The 15,197-nt window shown below is 38.2% G+C and overlaps 1 protein-coding gene across 2 annotated transcripts in view; it reads left to right on the forward strand.

The window, feature by feature from the left end:
- Nucleotides 1–1,682: 1,682 nt before the first annotated feature.
- NALF1 (NALCN channel auxiliary factor 1) overlaps nucleotides 1,683–15,197 on the forward strand; it is a 612,383-nt gene continuing 598,868 nt past the window's right edge. For both annotated transcript variants that reach the window (XM_037067710.1, XM_037067711.1), the window contains exon 1: nucleotides 1,683–3,189. In XM_037067710.1, coding sequence (XP_036923605.1) covers nucleotides 2,266–3,189 — 924 coding nt within the window. In that variant the 5' untranslated portion in view covers nucleotides 1,683–2,265. The remainder of the gene's footprint in view (nucleotides 3,190–15,197) is intronic.

Raw genomic sequence — 15,197 nt, forward strand, 5'->3', positions numbered from 1 at the left:
CCCATTCCTTTGCAACCTGACATTTTGAAAACACCCACTTCTCCAACATCCCAATACCCTCAGCATCTCCAGAAAATGAATACAATGATCCATCCCTTTGGTTTCTCAAGATACTTACTTAGAACTTTGGCATTCTAACACTGCCTATGTGAGTGTGCGCCGGACAGAGTATTAGGGTCATTATAAAGCGGGAAGGGATACAGTGATTGCTAGGGTGGAACAAACGGCTTTCCTAGGCCACTGCAAGAGAGAGCACAGGATGTGCTGCGGTTCCGCGCACAGGAGGATCCGGGAACCAGAGCGGTCTACTGCTCTGGCAGCTCCGGTGGGAGTGAGGAATAGAGCGGGCAGGAGCGGGCAGCTCCTCATATAAAGCCAGACTCACATTTGCTCACAGCACCAACCGGTGAGAGCCAGGATCTTAGGGGTCCCGTTTCCAGAGCGTCTGCAGCTTTCTCGGAACTCCGAGAATCAACGCTAAGGGGCACCAGAGGCTTGGATTGCAGTGTCTGCCACCCAGGTGTTCCGCTGGTCCGCGGCTGCGGATGTCTTGAGAGACAGCAAAGCCTCTCTCGGTGGGGACTGGGGTCAAGGAAGCGTGGGATGGTCCAGATCCGAGGAGAAATCTTTCGAGGTCAAGAGTTGAACTCAGCAGAAGGCTTTGACCCCTGGTATCTGAGCTGTTACTGATTTTTCTTGGCTGTATGAGCCCATCTCGAATCTTTTACTTTTGACTATCAAATACTCTCTGTAATTTACACAGGGGTACATATAGCTATAGATATGCACACCATTCTTTCCACAAAAAGCACAAAACTAACTTGACAAAACAATTTAACACACCGGTTGCTGATCTCTAGTTTTTCAAGGATCCCCAGGCCATGTAAAGAGACCAGATGTCACTTCCTTCCTCCTCTAACCTGTTCATGTTTACTCCCCTCCCAGCACTGCCGCCCCCAACCTTTCATTTGCAGTCGATCATTACTTATTTAAAGAGTGCAATACCTAGACCCTCTCCCCAATAAGAAGCCTGGTGCCGACCGCAGCAAGCCTTCTCCCCCCCCACCCCCCGCCCCAGAGGCGGAGAGAGAGTGGGGAGATGCTGAAGGAATTAGCTAGCATCCTCAGTCATGCATCCGCATTCTGACTTTTGTCAGTGCTAACAGAAAAAGCCAAAAGGTGGAGAAAGGGGACTGAAACGAAGGAGCAAGTGCTGGAGCCCAGAAGCCCAGACGGGGCTGGCGGCCACAACCACACCACCCCCACTCCACCTCCGGCCCGGTGCGTCCTCTCCCTCCTCCTTCGCCCCAGCAGAGCCCGAAGCCAATGCGCCAGGATGGAGAGATCTCGGTGCGGGAGGAGATGACGCAAAAGCCAGCGCTCCCCCCAAGAAAGTGTTTCTCCAGGACGAAGATGGCGGCAACTTAGCCGGGGACTGAAGATGACTGTGGCTCTCGGGAGGCCCAACCCAGGCAATTCGGCCCCGAGGTCCCGGGGAGGCGGCGCCAGCAGTCGGAGCCCGGCGGCGGAGGCGCCGGCGGGCAGACCTGCGACAGCGGCGGCAGTTGGAGTGCCGGGTGGGGGGTGGGGGGGAGGGAGAGCCCTGCCGTCCGCGGCTGCCCAGGCTCGGAACTCGGGGAGAGACAGCGAGAAGTAGGAGCAGGAGGAGGAGGAGAGAAAGGAGAAGGAAAGGAAGGAGGAGGAAGAGGAGGAGAAGCGGAGGAGGAGAGGAGCTGGGGAGGCGCACTGGTCGCTCGCTGTCAGTGGGCATTGGAGACGCGGCATGCCCCTGGCAGGGAAGAGCGGGCTGTCCTCAGCAGGGCCATGGGGACCAGCGCTCTGACAATGCCTGGGTGAGAGGAGCAGCGCCAGCCACCCCGCCACCTCCACCAGCACCTCCTGCACTCAGCTCACCACCGGCCACCAGCCCCAGCCACCTCCGACTGCTTCTCTCTCTCTCTCCCCCTCTCTCTCTGTACTATTGTTTCCTACTCTACAGAGGATGGGGTCGGCTGATGATTAGGTCGGAAGCAAGTGAGATCTTCCTCCAAAGCCTGGTAATATTTATGTAGGCAAATAGAGAGGGAGAAAGAGAGAGAGAGAGACAGAGGGAGAGGGGGAGAGAGAGAGAAAGAGAGAGAGAGAGAGAGAAGAAACGGGAGGAGGGGATAAGGAAATTAAACCCTTTAAGTCAATGCATATTGTGGAGACACCGGCACACGAGCCCTCACGGTGGAGTCGGCCCGGGCTGTGCGTTCCCAAAATATGACCAGGGGTGCTTGGATGTGTCGACAGTATGATGACGGCTTAAAAATCTGGTTGGCAGCACCCCGGGAGAACGAGAAACCGTTCATCGATTCAGAGAGGGCTCAGAAATGGCGACTGTCTCTGGCATCTCTCTTGTTTTTCACAGTCCTGCTCTCTGATCACTTGTGGTTCTGCGCCGAAGCCAAGCTGACCCGGACCCGGGACAAGGAGCAGCATCAACATCAGCAGCAACAGCATCAGCAGCAACGGCAGCAGCAGCAGCGGCAACGCCAGCAGCAGCAGCAACAGCAGCGGCAGCGGCAGCAGGAACCCTCCTGGCCCGCGCTCCTGGCGAGCATGGGGGAGTCCTCGCCCGCCGCCCAGGCACACAGACTCCTCTCCGCCTCCTCGTCCCCCACTCTGCCCCCCTCCCCTGGAGACGGCGGCGGCAGCAAGGGCGACAAAGGCAAAAACAACCAGAGCAAGGCTCTTTTTCTAGGAAACTCTGCCAAACCCGTGTGGCGCCTGGAGACTTGTTACCCCCAGGGCACCTCCTCGGGCCAGTGCTTTACCGTGGAGAGCGCGGAGGCGGTGTGTGCCAGGAACTGGAGTCGCGGGGTGGCAGCCGGGGGGGCGGAGCGGCAGGTGAGGGGGACGCATCCAACTCCACTCTGGAACTTGTCGGATTTTTACCTTTCGTTTTGTAATTCCTACACACTTTGGGAGTTGTTCTCGGGGTTGTCAAGTCCCAACACTTTGAACTGTAGTCTGGATGTGGTGCTCAAGGAGGGTGGCGAGATGACCACTTGCAGGCAATGCATCGAGGCGTACCAAGACTACGACCACCACGCTCAGGAGAAGTACGAAGAGTTCGAGAGTGTGCTCCATAAATATTTACAATCGCAGGAGTACTCGGTGAAATCCTGTCCTGAAGATTGTAAGGTAGGGACAGTGGATTTTTTTATGCCTTCTTGAGCTTTTCCATTTATTCTCTTTGGTTGAGGTGTCTTCTAGAGTTTTAAAACAGTTTCGTGTTTGTTTTTGCTCTGGTTTTGTTACTTCTCTCGTCGTTATTGTGTTTGTGAGAGCTTGACTTGGTACTTGAGTTGGGAATACCTCGTGGATTACTGGGTAAACAGGTGCTTTCTTATGGGAATCCTTGGAAGATCAAGGAACACTCTGGTCTCCTGAGATAATAAAAGCTAGGGCTTAAATGACCTCTTACAGATATGCGACTTGTTCAAGCTGTGTTACCTTTTTTAAAAAAATGAAATTTGAATATGGCTTGTTAGGAAGACAGTGGTGGAACTGCATAGTGACGATCCTAGCTGAAATCAGAAGAGTCAGAGACAGGCATATGTGGTTTGGCTTATGGACCAGTACACATGAACACGTTTTACCTGTTTTACAGGAATAGTTCTGGTTGTTTGGAAAGTCTGGAGGCCTACCTAAGCACGTTTACTTACAATAAGTTTTCTGTTTTCTTAGACATTGAAGTAATTATTGATCTGAGACTCATGGGGGGGAAAGTTTTAATTAAGTATCTGATGATCAATGATCAATGTTAGGTTTTATCAGACACTATGCAATTAGCTTGAATTTTCAGAATGTTCTCCAGAAATACTAAATGGCAAATGCAGGTCCTATGAATGAAAAAACACAGCTATTTACTAACCTGTTTCAAATTCAGTCTATTCTTGTTTGATATGATAATGGATGTAACCTTTGTTGATTGACCAAAAAAAATGTGTGCAAATTTCTTAAGAAATGGCCAATGAAACGGTGGGTGCACATCCTAGAAGTGTCACTGTCCGCGGTGCTGAAATGAGACTTGCTTTAGAGCTCTGTTGAAGATGAAGATTACTGTGGTGACGTTTTAGTTGGGAAGAAATGGTGACAAAAATCTTAGTATGCCTTAATGTTTTATTACAAGGGTAATTTGTTAAACAATACAATAAAACGGTATTGCTTTTAAAAAGAAATAATATACCACACTCTCTTTTTCTTTCTCTTAACTGTTCCCTAACACCACATAGGAAGAGTAAAACTGATCCTCTTTTGCGTCCCTTGCTCTGTATTGGGGAAGTGTAATCAAGGACAGTGTGGAGAAAAAGGATGTGACGCTTTCACAAAAGAACTGGTCTAATAGATACCTATTTAAAGTGAATGTAGTTCAGGAGCTGTATTTTACTTTGGATTTATTAGCTGTGCTTTTGACAATTAAGCTAAACTCATACTCGGCTTGCTTTTCAACATTCGTTAAGACCAGAAACGGATCTTTGAAAGAGGTAATATTGAGTTTACAATATTAATTTAGAATCCTACTTTACAAGATAAATGTATTTTAAACTTTCCTACATACTTTTCTTAACCATACCACTGTAGCTCATGCTTGGGAATTAAACTTATTCTTAATGGTAAAAGTTAATAATGAATGGCTAGTGTATTTATTACACAGTTATTTATTGTGACCAGATAAATTGTATCAGAAAGTAAAAATAAGGTAAGTAGTTTGTCTTCCAATTTTGCCACTTATAAAAAGGTTACAAGCATTTTAGTATATTAATGTTTAAAAGTAGCACTTTGTAATAATTTGAATTTTTCTGCTTTTCTAATGAAATTCTCATAGAAATTTCTATTAATTACAACTTGCATAGGTTCAGTATTTAAAATATAGTCTGCATTGTCCATAGACTGCAACACATTTTCAAATAAGCATGTCAAATATGTCTTTGTTCAAATATCCAAATTTTAAATACAAGTAAATTTTAATTTTTCCCATGATGTAAAAGTAATTCTCAACTTTATATTTGTCATCATAGCTGTAAGGCATGATGTAGGTGAAAGTAATTTGTAATGTTAGGGATTACTTCTGGATTGTGTTTTTATATAAAGTGATAGTTGCTAACTGTATACACAAAAGCACAATATAAGAATCTTAACTCCTTTTTAGGGACATTTCGTCTTTCCATTGAAAAGTAAGCACAGCCATCCAGCCATTCAGTCATTTGAGTTTCTCATCACTTCAACACAAAATTTATTACCTGTGTTGCCTTGTAGCTATTTTCTTGTTGGTGTTTTTTTTGTTTGTGGATTTGAAACATTTTTTCCACAATGACTATTATAAATAATTATAATTCCAAATTTAATGTGCAATTGTTGCTGGTTGATAACTTACAAATTAATTAGTTAGTTTCTTATTTGTATCTATAATTTCCTTATGATAATGCAAAAGCCACAAACACATTCACATACAAATTATATTACCTGGCTTAAAATGCTACTTGTACTCTCTTGAGGCTACTTGTAGCCGCTTGAATTTCTTTCTAAATACTTTTACTTATTTCAAGCGTACATTTTATTTAGGAAATTGTGACTATCATCAGGGACTTTGTTCATGATATACATTCTATGCAAAATGTTTTATATTTTAAGGTAGCCACAAAGTCCTAGGTTATGTTAAAAACAAATGCATATATTTCTAGAATTGGTAACATATTCATGAACAATCCAAGTTAATAATTTATAGATACATTTATAAAAATATAGATAAAATACATTTAGTCATATTGCTTATACAAATTATTAACGTTTATATTTTAGGAGAAATACATTAATTTTATCATGCCCATATATAATTAAATAATTAATGTAGTGATTTCTAATTTTTAATTTAGGATGTATTATTATCTTCTAGTTTTATATTCTCCATTAAAAAAGTCACATTCTATACATGTATAAAATAAAATTGATTAAATTTAATTTTTATTTAACTTGTTTTGAAGGGTTTTTGGACCCCTTATCATTAAACAAATCCCTTAATATTGATCTAATACAATTATAGTGCCTTGAGTCCATAATAATTGGAGTTCAAATACAGCTTGGATTTACTGTAGTAAACATTTGTATTGCAACACGTAATAGAAATCATTTGCACCCAAGAATATTTTTTAATATTCTGAAAAATCTGGCTTAATTTTTTTTAAAAGTAATATACATATTTATCTGGGAAGTAATTTATGAAAAAATAAAGAACATTCAAGCTGCTAAATTACATAATCAAGTAGCAAAAATTATGACAGTAATTGTCCATAGTTTGCACTGTTTTTTAAAATAATCTGTGATATATAATAAGAGTGAAAATCTACAATAATCTTCAAGTTGGTTGGTAATAGTTCAATATGCAGTATTCTAAGCTAGGAATTACATATGTATATTATTCACATGCTTGATTTTTTTACTTGAACAAAAATTTTCTCTTCAATATGTCCTACTTTATCTTCTAAGAATATATATATGTATATATATATATAAGAATATATATATATATATAAAATTGGGATATTTAAGGATTTTAAATTTCTATGTTGCTAGTAAACTTTTGTTACTGATAACTTTATGTACTTACCAAACCTTAAAGTAAGGCAGACTATCAATGAAAGCAGATTTGAGACTGTAAAATAAATATTGCATCATCTGTATTTCAGTTCTCTCAGAATAAATACTAATTATATTCTCAAGAGTATATGCATTTTCATATTTTTATCTTTATAATATCCTGTTAAAGTAGATTCTATTGCCTATTTTTACTTAATAGACACTAGCCAAAAGGATGTGATACCAGTGTTAGGCTTATATAATGATCACAATACCTGAGACTTTCTGTGTTGTTTGAAGGAACCACTCATAAACATTAACTAGTTCGATAACATAGAATTTGGGTTACACAATGTACAATTCAAGCATTTCTTCAGTTCTTAATTCATTTTGGTGCACCCTAGATTTCATGCACCCTAGATTTTTTAAAAAATATATATTTAAAATAAAATAAAATATGTAACAATTCTTTCCACTTAAATTTTGAATATAAATTACTTTGCTGTTAAGTACAATTGTACATAATATGACACTGTCCACGAATGTGAAATACATATACAAATAGATCTTTTTATATTTTACCATTTTATTATTTTCAAATCATATTTTTATAGTTGAATTGCTTCTCTGTGAAGTCAAAGAGCCTAATCATGCAGATAATAATTTTAACCATTGATATGGCCATTTGTAAGGTCAAAACCCCTATTGTGACTATTTTTATGACCCCAATTTTTGTTTTTCATACTTTTGTTTTATATATGACCACTAATTTTATGATCTGTATTTTATTTTTATAGAAAAATGCCACAGAATTTTATCTTAATGTTAGATGCCTATAGAGTAAAGAGTGAATTTTTCCTTTGGATTTGGAACTGGATCATATTAGTAGCTATATAGAGGATAACCACAAATTTTTAATAATTGACAATATGCATAGATTTTAATCACTTTAATTCTATGAGATTAGTGTCTGTATGCACCAAATGAATTAAAATATAAACAAAGGGAAATCAGTAATGTTCTCAGTCTCATGTTCCCCCACATACAAATCATAATCCATTAAGACATCTTTATATGTTAAATTAAATATACATGAACAAATATACAGATAAGTACCTCAAATAATATAATTTTGCAGTTTGAATTATTTGGCTTATTGTTTTAATTTCAATTTCTAATTTTTCAAATCTTTATCTTTGATGTTGCCATCACATTGAGTAGGTATGAGCATTTTGTTGCTTTACACTGCAAAGATGTTTCTTCAATATCAGATAATATTTACTCTAGATCAGAGATCCGTGGGGGTCACGTTAATATCCTAGAGACTTAAAAATGGAGCCGCACACAAGATATTCTGATTTTATTCATCTGGCTTGTGTCATGAACTTGGGATCTTCTACTGTTCCTGATGATGTGTAGCCAAGGTTGAGAACCATTGTTCTAGTTAACAGTGGCAACTAATGTGGTAAGACTTTTTAGCTCCATGCCTTAGTAATACATAGTAATCTCATTTGTTCAACTCATGAGAATGGAACACAGACAAATGTTTTTTAAAGTGGTAAAGGCAATAGGACACAGCTCAAGATCAGGGGAGCAAATATGTAGGTACTGAGCTGAGGAAATAGATGAGAAGTAAATTAACTCGGTGAAAGGGGTAGGGATGTTCTGTAAGAGAACATGACGAGAAGGAGGTAGGTGCACAAAGGAAAAGAATTTGAAATGTTTAAGGATGGACTTGTTGGCTGTCAATCTGCCACTTAGCCAAAACTGATTCATTACACTGGTGTTAATAATGAGCAAAGAAATTAAATGAATATCTGTGAAGACTGATCAATTATTCGATTATGGGAGTCCCAGCCTTATCATTTTTATCTCAAATTTTAGTCTATATAAATGAGTGAAACTTTTTCAAAAGTGTGTGGTTGATTTTATGAGTAAGCCTGTTGGCGTTTTATAGTACAGGGTCTGGCAGAAGTAATGCTTGCTTGAATTGATTGTGGTTGGTTGGTAGGGTAATAATATGGGTGTAATAAGTTATAGTTTTCATTTGAATATTTCACCTAAAATGTCATATAGTGTGTGCTTGAGTGTGATATTGTTATGTTACAGAATTACATGCTTATAATTTTGTAGTAAAAGAGTTTATAATAAGGAGGGAATTATTTATGCTGGGCATTATTTATATTTTGTATGAATGAAGTTTATTCTTTCTTCATCTATATACTTTAGTAAACCTATGAAATTACTAATGATTTCTCACTTTATTTCATTGTGATGATAATGATAAACCATGTTTTCTTTTTTTTAAACTTATTTCTGTAATGCTGGAATAACTAGTATAACATTTATGTAGTTTTGGGAAGAGGCAAACTGCTAAGTAGTTACAGATTACTACTAAACTTAATTTAGGAATTAGTTTCAAAATTATTTTATTGCTCAGTTTTGAAGTGATTATAATATCGGTCATATTTTACTTTTTAACATTTTAGATAACAAAATGCTGTGAAACACTAAATCTAATTTTATTTAATAATAAATTAAATATTGTTACAATCCAAATAGTGAAATTTACTCATGCAGTTTTCTAGTACTCTGATTCTGTAATACTGGAAGTAAGAGATGGTTAACATTTGCCCTTTTCACTAATAAATAGGTAATGATTTATACTATGTTTTATACTGGAATATGTAAAAATATTTAATTCTTGACAGTGTAAAGTGTTAAAAGATAATATTTGATTCCCCTCACTCACCTCTGCAATCTATTTCTACGTTCAGGTGTTTATAAACAAATTATAGTAGAGGATACCAGAGATGACAAGAAAAATCCTGCAAAAAATTTTAAGTTTATTATCTATTTAAATACTATCATTGATCTTAGCAGTAACAGTAGGATAGCCGCACATGTGTGATGGATGAATGCAGTAATCATGTCTGTGAAAATGTATGAGGATTACGTTTGTCAGCTTCCCCACCCTGCATAAGAGGGAAAATGGGCTCTAGTCAAAACTGTGACTCTTCACCCTCCTTCATCTGTGTGCTTTCTTGCTGTCATTTGGCTGTGTCCTCTCCTGGCATGTGGAAGCTGCACTTTCCGGGGTTGTATTCTAATGGGAAATCCAAAGGTCAGAAGACTTTCTTCTCTGTATCTCCACTTCCATAAAAAATGATTAGTCTCTTTTCCGTTGAACTATTACTGACTTAGCTTATTTGAAAAGTGAACTAAGATGTAAGTGGATGATCATGACAATGTGTTAGCTCTTCCAGAAAATAATTTGAATCACTCAGAAATTTAAGTTTTAGAATAAATTTCAATAGTAGCTAACAAGCTGTAGAGCTTATTAGAAATCAGAAACTAGTTTATTTTTTCTTCATGTGATCTCTATGTGGTATTATCATGAATTTTATAGATTTTATAGATCAGTACAGTGAAGTCATAAAGTTAACCATTCCAAGGTCAAACTGCTGGATAGTGTTAAAGATTGAGTACACTTTATTGTTTGAATGTATTTTCTGAATGTATATTCATTATGAATATTACAAACATACCAAAGAATGAAAAGATTAATAAACTTACATATATCTGTTACATAGATTTAACAACTATAAACACCTACCATATTTACTTCTTTTTTATTTTAAATTTATTATTAAAAATATTTTACAGCTGATAAAGCAAGCTAAGATGACAGAAACTTAGGAGTCTTGGACAGCTGGCATGATTGGCCAGAAATTCCTAGTTCATCATTTCAAAGGCTTAGGCAGTAGATATGAAAATGAATAAATCAACAGAACACTTAGGGTTAGAATTGGGTAGGTAAAATGATGTGTGTAAGATTTTAGTGGAAGGAAGTAAACTTAAGAAATCTGTGATAGTTCTTATGCTGAATTCATATGTTAAATTAGATACATTCACTTTTTATTTATTATTTTGATCAACACCCCATTTTTACCTTGCTCTGTTAAGAGATGTTTAAACTTATTAGTTGAGAATTGTCTCTGTATTGGCCAATATCTGTAATACTTAGAAATCTTAATTATTATCTGATTTTTATTAGCCCCTGATAGGCCTAAATACAGTCACACTGGGGGTCAGAGCTTCAATGTATAAATTTGGGGGGGTGGATACAATTCCATCCATAACACTGAGTAAGGTGTGTGTCAAGAGGTATAGAAATACCTCCGGGAAGATGTTAGTACTCAATTGTGAAGGACCATGTATCCTGTTGTAACACCTTTGAATTTTATTCCCTGTGTGATAACGTATCAGAGTGGAATTTTAATCCAGGAATCACCTGGGATGATTTGTTTTTCTTAAAAACTGGCTCTGGCAGCAATGTAATAATGAGTTGAAACAGGATGAACTTATACCACAAAGGCCAATTCAGAATAAGCTGCTTCCTTCAGACTAATATGATGACTCTCAATCAGCCTCTCCAACAGAACTTTCTGTGGTGACAGAAAGGTTTTATATTTTGCCCTCTCCAGTATAGTAGAAATGTGTGGCAGTTGAACATATGAAACTTAGTTTGAGTGAGTTAAGAACTGAATTTTAAGTTATATTTAATTTTAATCAGTGTATGTCTAAACAGCCCCAAGTGCCTACCATGTTGGACAGAGCCTTCTAGATGTCTTCAGGGTCTATGAAAGTGGAGAAGAAAAGCATAATTCAGGAGACTTTTTTGCATTCAAATTTACAAATTGCTATGTAGAGGAAGGATATCATTCAGGCTTTAGAAATAATGAGACTGCGCATGTTGATAGCATCTAATGAGATAGTGTATATAAGAGGAATAACGGGTTGGGATTGAGGTTGGTTAAAGAAAGAGTTCATTTTTGGAGTTAATAGTATGTCCAATAGATATTAGGAAATGCCACCTGAGAAGGGAGTTTGGGTGTGATTCAGGAAGCTTTGGGCAGCGATTAGATGGCTTCAAAAAAACATTATATGGAAAGAATAACAAAGATGAATCCTAAGAAATAATAACACCTAAGGGTCTGGACAGAAAAGGTACCAGAAAAAGGTAGTGACAAGAAAGAAGGACTGAGAGTGAGAATGAGAATAAAGGAGAGGGAGAGGGGGAGGTTGGAGAGGGAGAGAGCAAGCAAGCAGAGCCAAAGGAGATAATCATGAGAATGTGATGACTTGAAAGGCATTGGGAAGGACTTTTAAAAAGGCATAAAGAAGAATTATAGAAAAGATTCAGAAGCCGTCAGGAGTATCTCATCTCACAGAAAGAACATGTAGAATGAAGCCTAGAAAGGGGCCATTGAATTTGGTGGTAACATTTGTTGACCTTACAAATGTGGTTTCAACAGAATGGTGGGAAGAAATATCAAATTGTAATGGGTTGAGGAATGAGTTGGAGCTGAGGAAATGATGACTAGTCCAACCTACTCTTCATTAAGATAGGCAGTGAAAATAAAAAGAAAATGGAATAGTTGGGAAAATGTGATTTTAAGTAAATAAATATTTTATTATGAAATAAGCTTTAAAACGTGTGTAGCTTTTGATCTCGAAACCAGATGAGAGTATGAGACTAAAAGTATCATACTCACAAAAATTAATGATAGCAACATACCCCCCAAAGGAAGTGATGGGCTCCCATCTATTGCAATTCCTGGGGAGGAGGAGAGATTGCATCTCTACATTCTGCTGGATATCTAGGTGCCTTTGCTTCATTGTTTATGTTTTAAACAGAAACACAGCTTTAATTTCAGGATTTCAGAAAATTAAACACAGGTACCAACTTGAATATGTTTAAATGAAGAACAGAACTCATTTTTTAAAAATGTATTTTATTGATTATGCTATTACAGTTGTCCCATTTCCCTCATTTATCTCCCTTCACCCTCTACACCCCTTCCCACTCGCATCCCCCATCCCTTAGCTCATGTCAATGGGTCGTGCATATAAGTTCTTTGGCTTCTACAGTTCCTATACTATTCCTAACCTCCCCCTGTCTATTTTCTACCTACCATTTATGCTACTTATTCCATGTACCTTTTCCCCCATTCCTCCCCTCCCATTCCCTGCTGATAACCGTCCACATGATCATTTTTTTGTGATTCTGTTCCTGTTCTACTTGTTTGCTTAGTTAGTTTGGTTTTTTTCGGTTGTTGTTGATAGTTGTGTTTGTTGTCATTTTACTGTTCATAATTTTGATCTTTTTCTTAGAAAAATCCTTTTAACATTTCATATCATAATGACTTGGTGATGATGAACTCCTTTAACTTGACCTGGGAAGCATTTTATCTGCCCTCCTATTCTAAGTGATAGCTTTGCTGGATAGAGTAATCTTGGATGTATGTCCTTGTTTTTCATGACTTTGAATACTTCTTTCCAGCCCCTTCTTGCCTGTAAGATTTCTTTTGAGGAATCTCAGGGGATCTCCATGCCTGGGCCAGGTTGATGGAGTGGTAGCCAGGTTGATGGCATCTCAGATATGATACCCACTTGCCAGCTTAGTGGCTCTGTGTAGAGATGGTTCCAAAAAGGACAATGCCGTCTGCCTTCCTTTTTCTCTAAAAGAAAGCTGTCCCCCAGCTGTCTCCTGCTGTCAGACACTTAAGTTCGCCTCTGCATGCCTCTATTGCCTTTCATGCTGCTACCACAGTGCTAGAGCTCAGCAGGAGTGTATAGAATTCCACTGTCTGGGGTTCTTTTAGAGGAACTACTTGGGACTCCAGAAGTTTCTTCCACAGGTGGAACCTCCACTTGTTTTGCAGCCAGAATTTATAGGAACTTACTATCCTGGCACTGGACTCCTGGGCTGGAAGGCTTGGTGTGGGGCTGGGATTCCTTACTCCCAAGATATTCTCCCAAATTTTTATCAACCACATGTGGGTGTGAGACCAGCCCAGTCTGTGTCTCTGCTCCTCCTACCAGTCTGTATGAATGTGGATTCTTTAATTCCATAGTGGTCAGACTTCAATTCAACCCAATTTCTGATGTGTCTGAGGGATGGTTGTTCTATAGATTAAGTGTAATTTTGATGTGGTTATAAGAGGATGAGAGCCATATTTTACCTATGCCACCATCTTGACAGGAAATGTGTCTTGACAACTTTAACTTTAGAAAACTTCTCTGAGTTTTATTCATATTGTTATCCATTTGCATAATTTTGAAAAAGAATCAATAGACTAAATGTGCTTACCTGAAGATAGATAGGAACTAAGTTAGACTAATTTATAAGTAAATTTTTGTTGTTGCTAATATTAAAAAAATAGACATTCTTTTCTTCTGATCACCAACACATCAATCACTATTATAAAATCTCAAATAATATTGTTTTGAGCAAAGTGGGACTCAACAGCATGGTCAGACTGGGAACAAAAAAAGGCATGTGGTCTTTCTCCATTGATATTACAGCGCTTCTTTTCACATGTGATAATTCATCCCCACATCCAGTTCTATGGAGATATTATCACTGCATAAAATCACCCATTCTCAGCTCTGGCTGGTGTAACTCATTTGGTTGAGCGTGGGCCTTCGAGCCAAAGGGTCACCAGTTTGATTCCTAGTCAAGGCACATGCCTGGGTGGCAGGCCGGGTCCCCAGTAGGGGGCGGGTGTGAGGCAACCACACTCTGACATTTTTCTTCCTTCTTTCTCTCTCCCTTCCTTTCTATCTAAAAATAAATAAATATAAGCTTTTAATAAAATAAAATCTCCCACTGTCATACCCATCTATTACATTTTCAATAAACAAATCCTATACTGACAACTTTAGCATTCTTCTCTTATTTATTCCTTACAACAATTCAATATTATAGGAAAAAATAGCTTTCTTTAATAAATGGGGTGACTAAGGCTTAGAGAAGTCAAGAAATGTGCCGTGGTTCTCACAGGTAAGTGTGCCATAGCCAGAATTTAAACTCAATAATATCTGATTCTTAATCTTATGGGTTTGATTTAACTACTACAATATACTGTTCACTCTGTCAGAAGTCATTGTTCAGGTATAACGTTTTTATGTATTTTATTTTTTTTTAAGGGAGAGAATGTAGGTGGTTGATAGCAGGAATGAATAGAATATAAGGTCTTTGGTACACAAAGGAAAATGTAACTTCATTTAAAGTTTTTTCTTGTTGTAGCATCTTGGTGTAGGGAATGGCCTTTGGCCTAAAAGTCAGAAAGGCCTAGTTTTAAATAAAATTTTGATCCATTTCTGTAAAATGGAGATACTTATATCACAGCTCAAGGAGTCTGTGAGTAAAGTAAGAGAATAGGTGTGTGATAAAATGTAGCTGGCAAGTAGTGTTCCTCTTAGTTCAAGCTACTCTGAGAAGACACCGTTGCTTTGCAGTGCATGACAGCAGGGCTCTACTATCTCTACTGTTTAGAAACGGTGTTGGTTGAGACGTTGATGAGTTTGTTCTTCTGACCCCATAATTGGTTTATAATCAAAGATGTCTTAGTCCAGATGAAGTACCAGATAGACATTTTCAACTTAGTTTCCACTGAGGCATTTCAAAAAGGCACTAGTGATGTATTTACCTTTAGGAATCACAATGGTTCTAGATAAAAGCTGTGTAAAGAGAAACACATGATTTTCTTAAAGATCAGTCTGAA

This window comes from Sturnira hondurensis, unplaced genomic scaffold (assembly GCF_014824575.4).
Source record: "Sturnira hondurensis isolate 20B ecotype Veracruz unplaced genomic scaffold, ASM1482457v3 Scaffold0017394, whole genome shotgun sequence".
NCBI lineage: Eukaryota > Metazoa > Chordata > Mammalia > Chiroptera > Phyllostomidae > Sturnira > Sturnira hondurensis.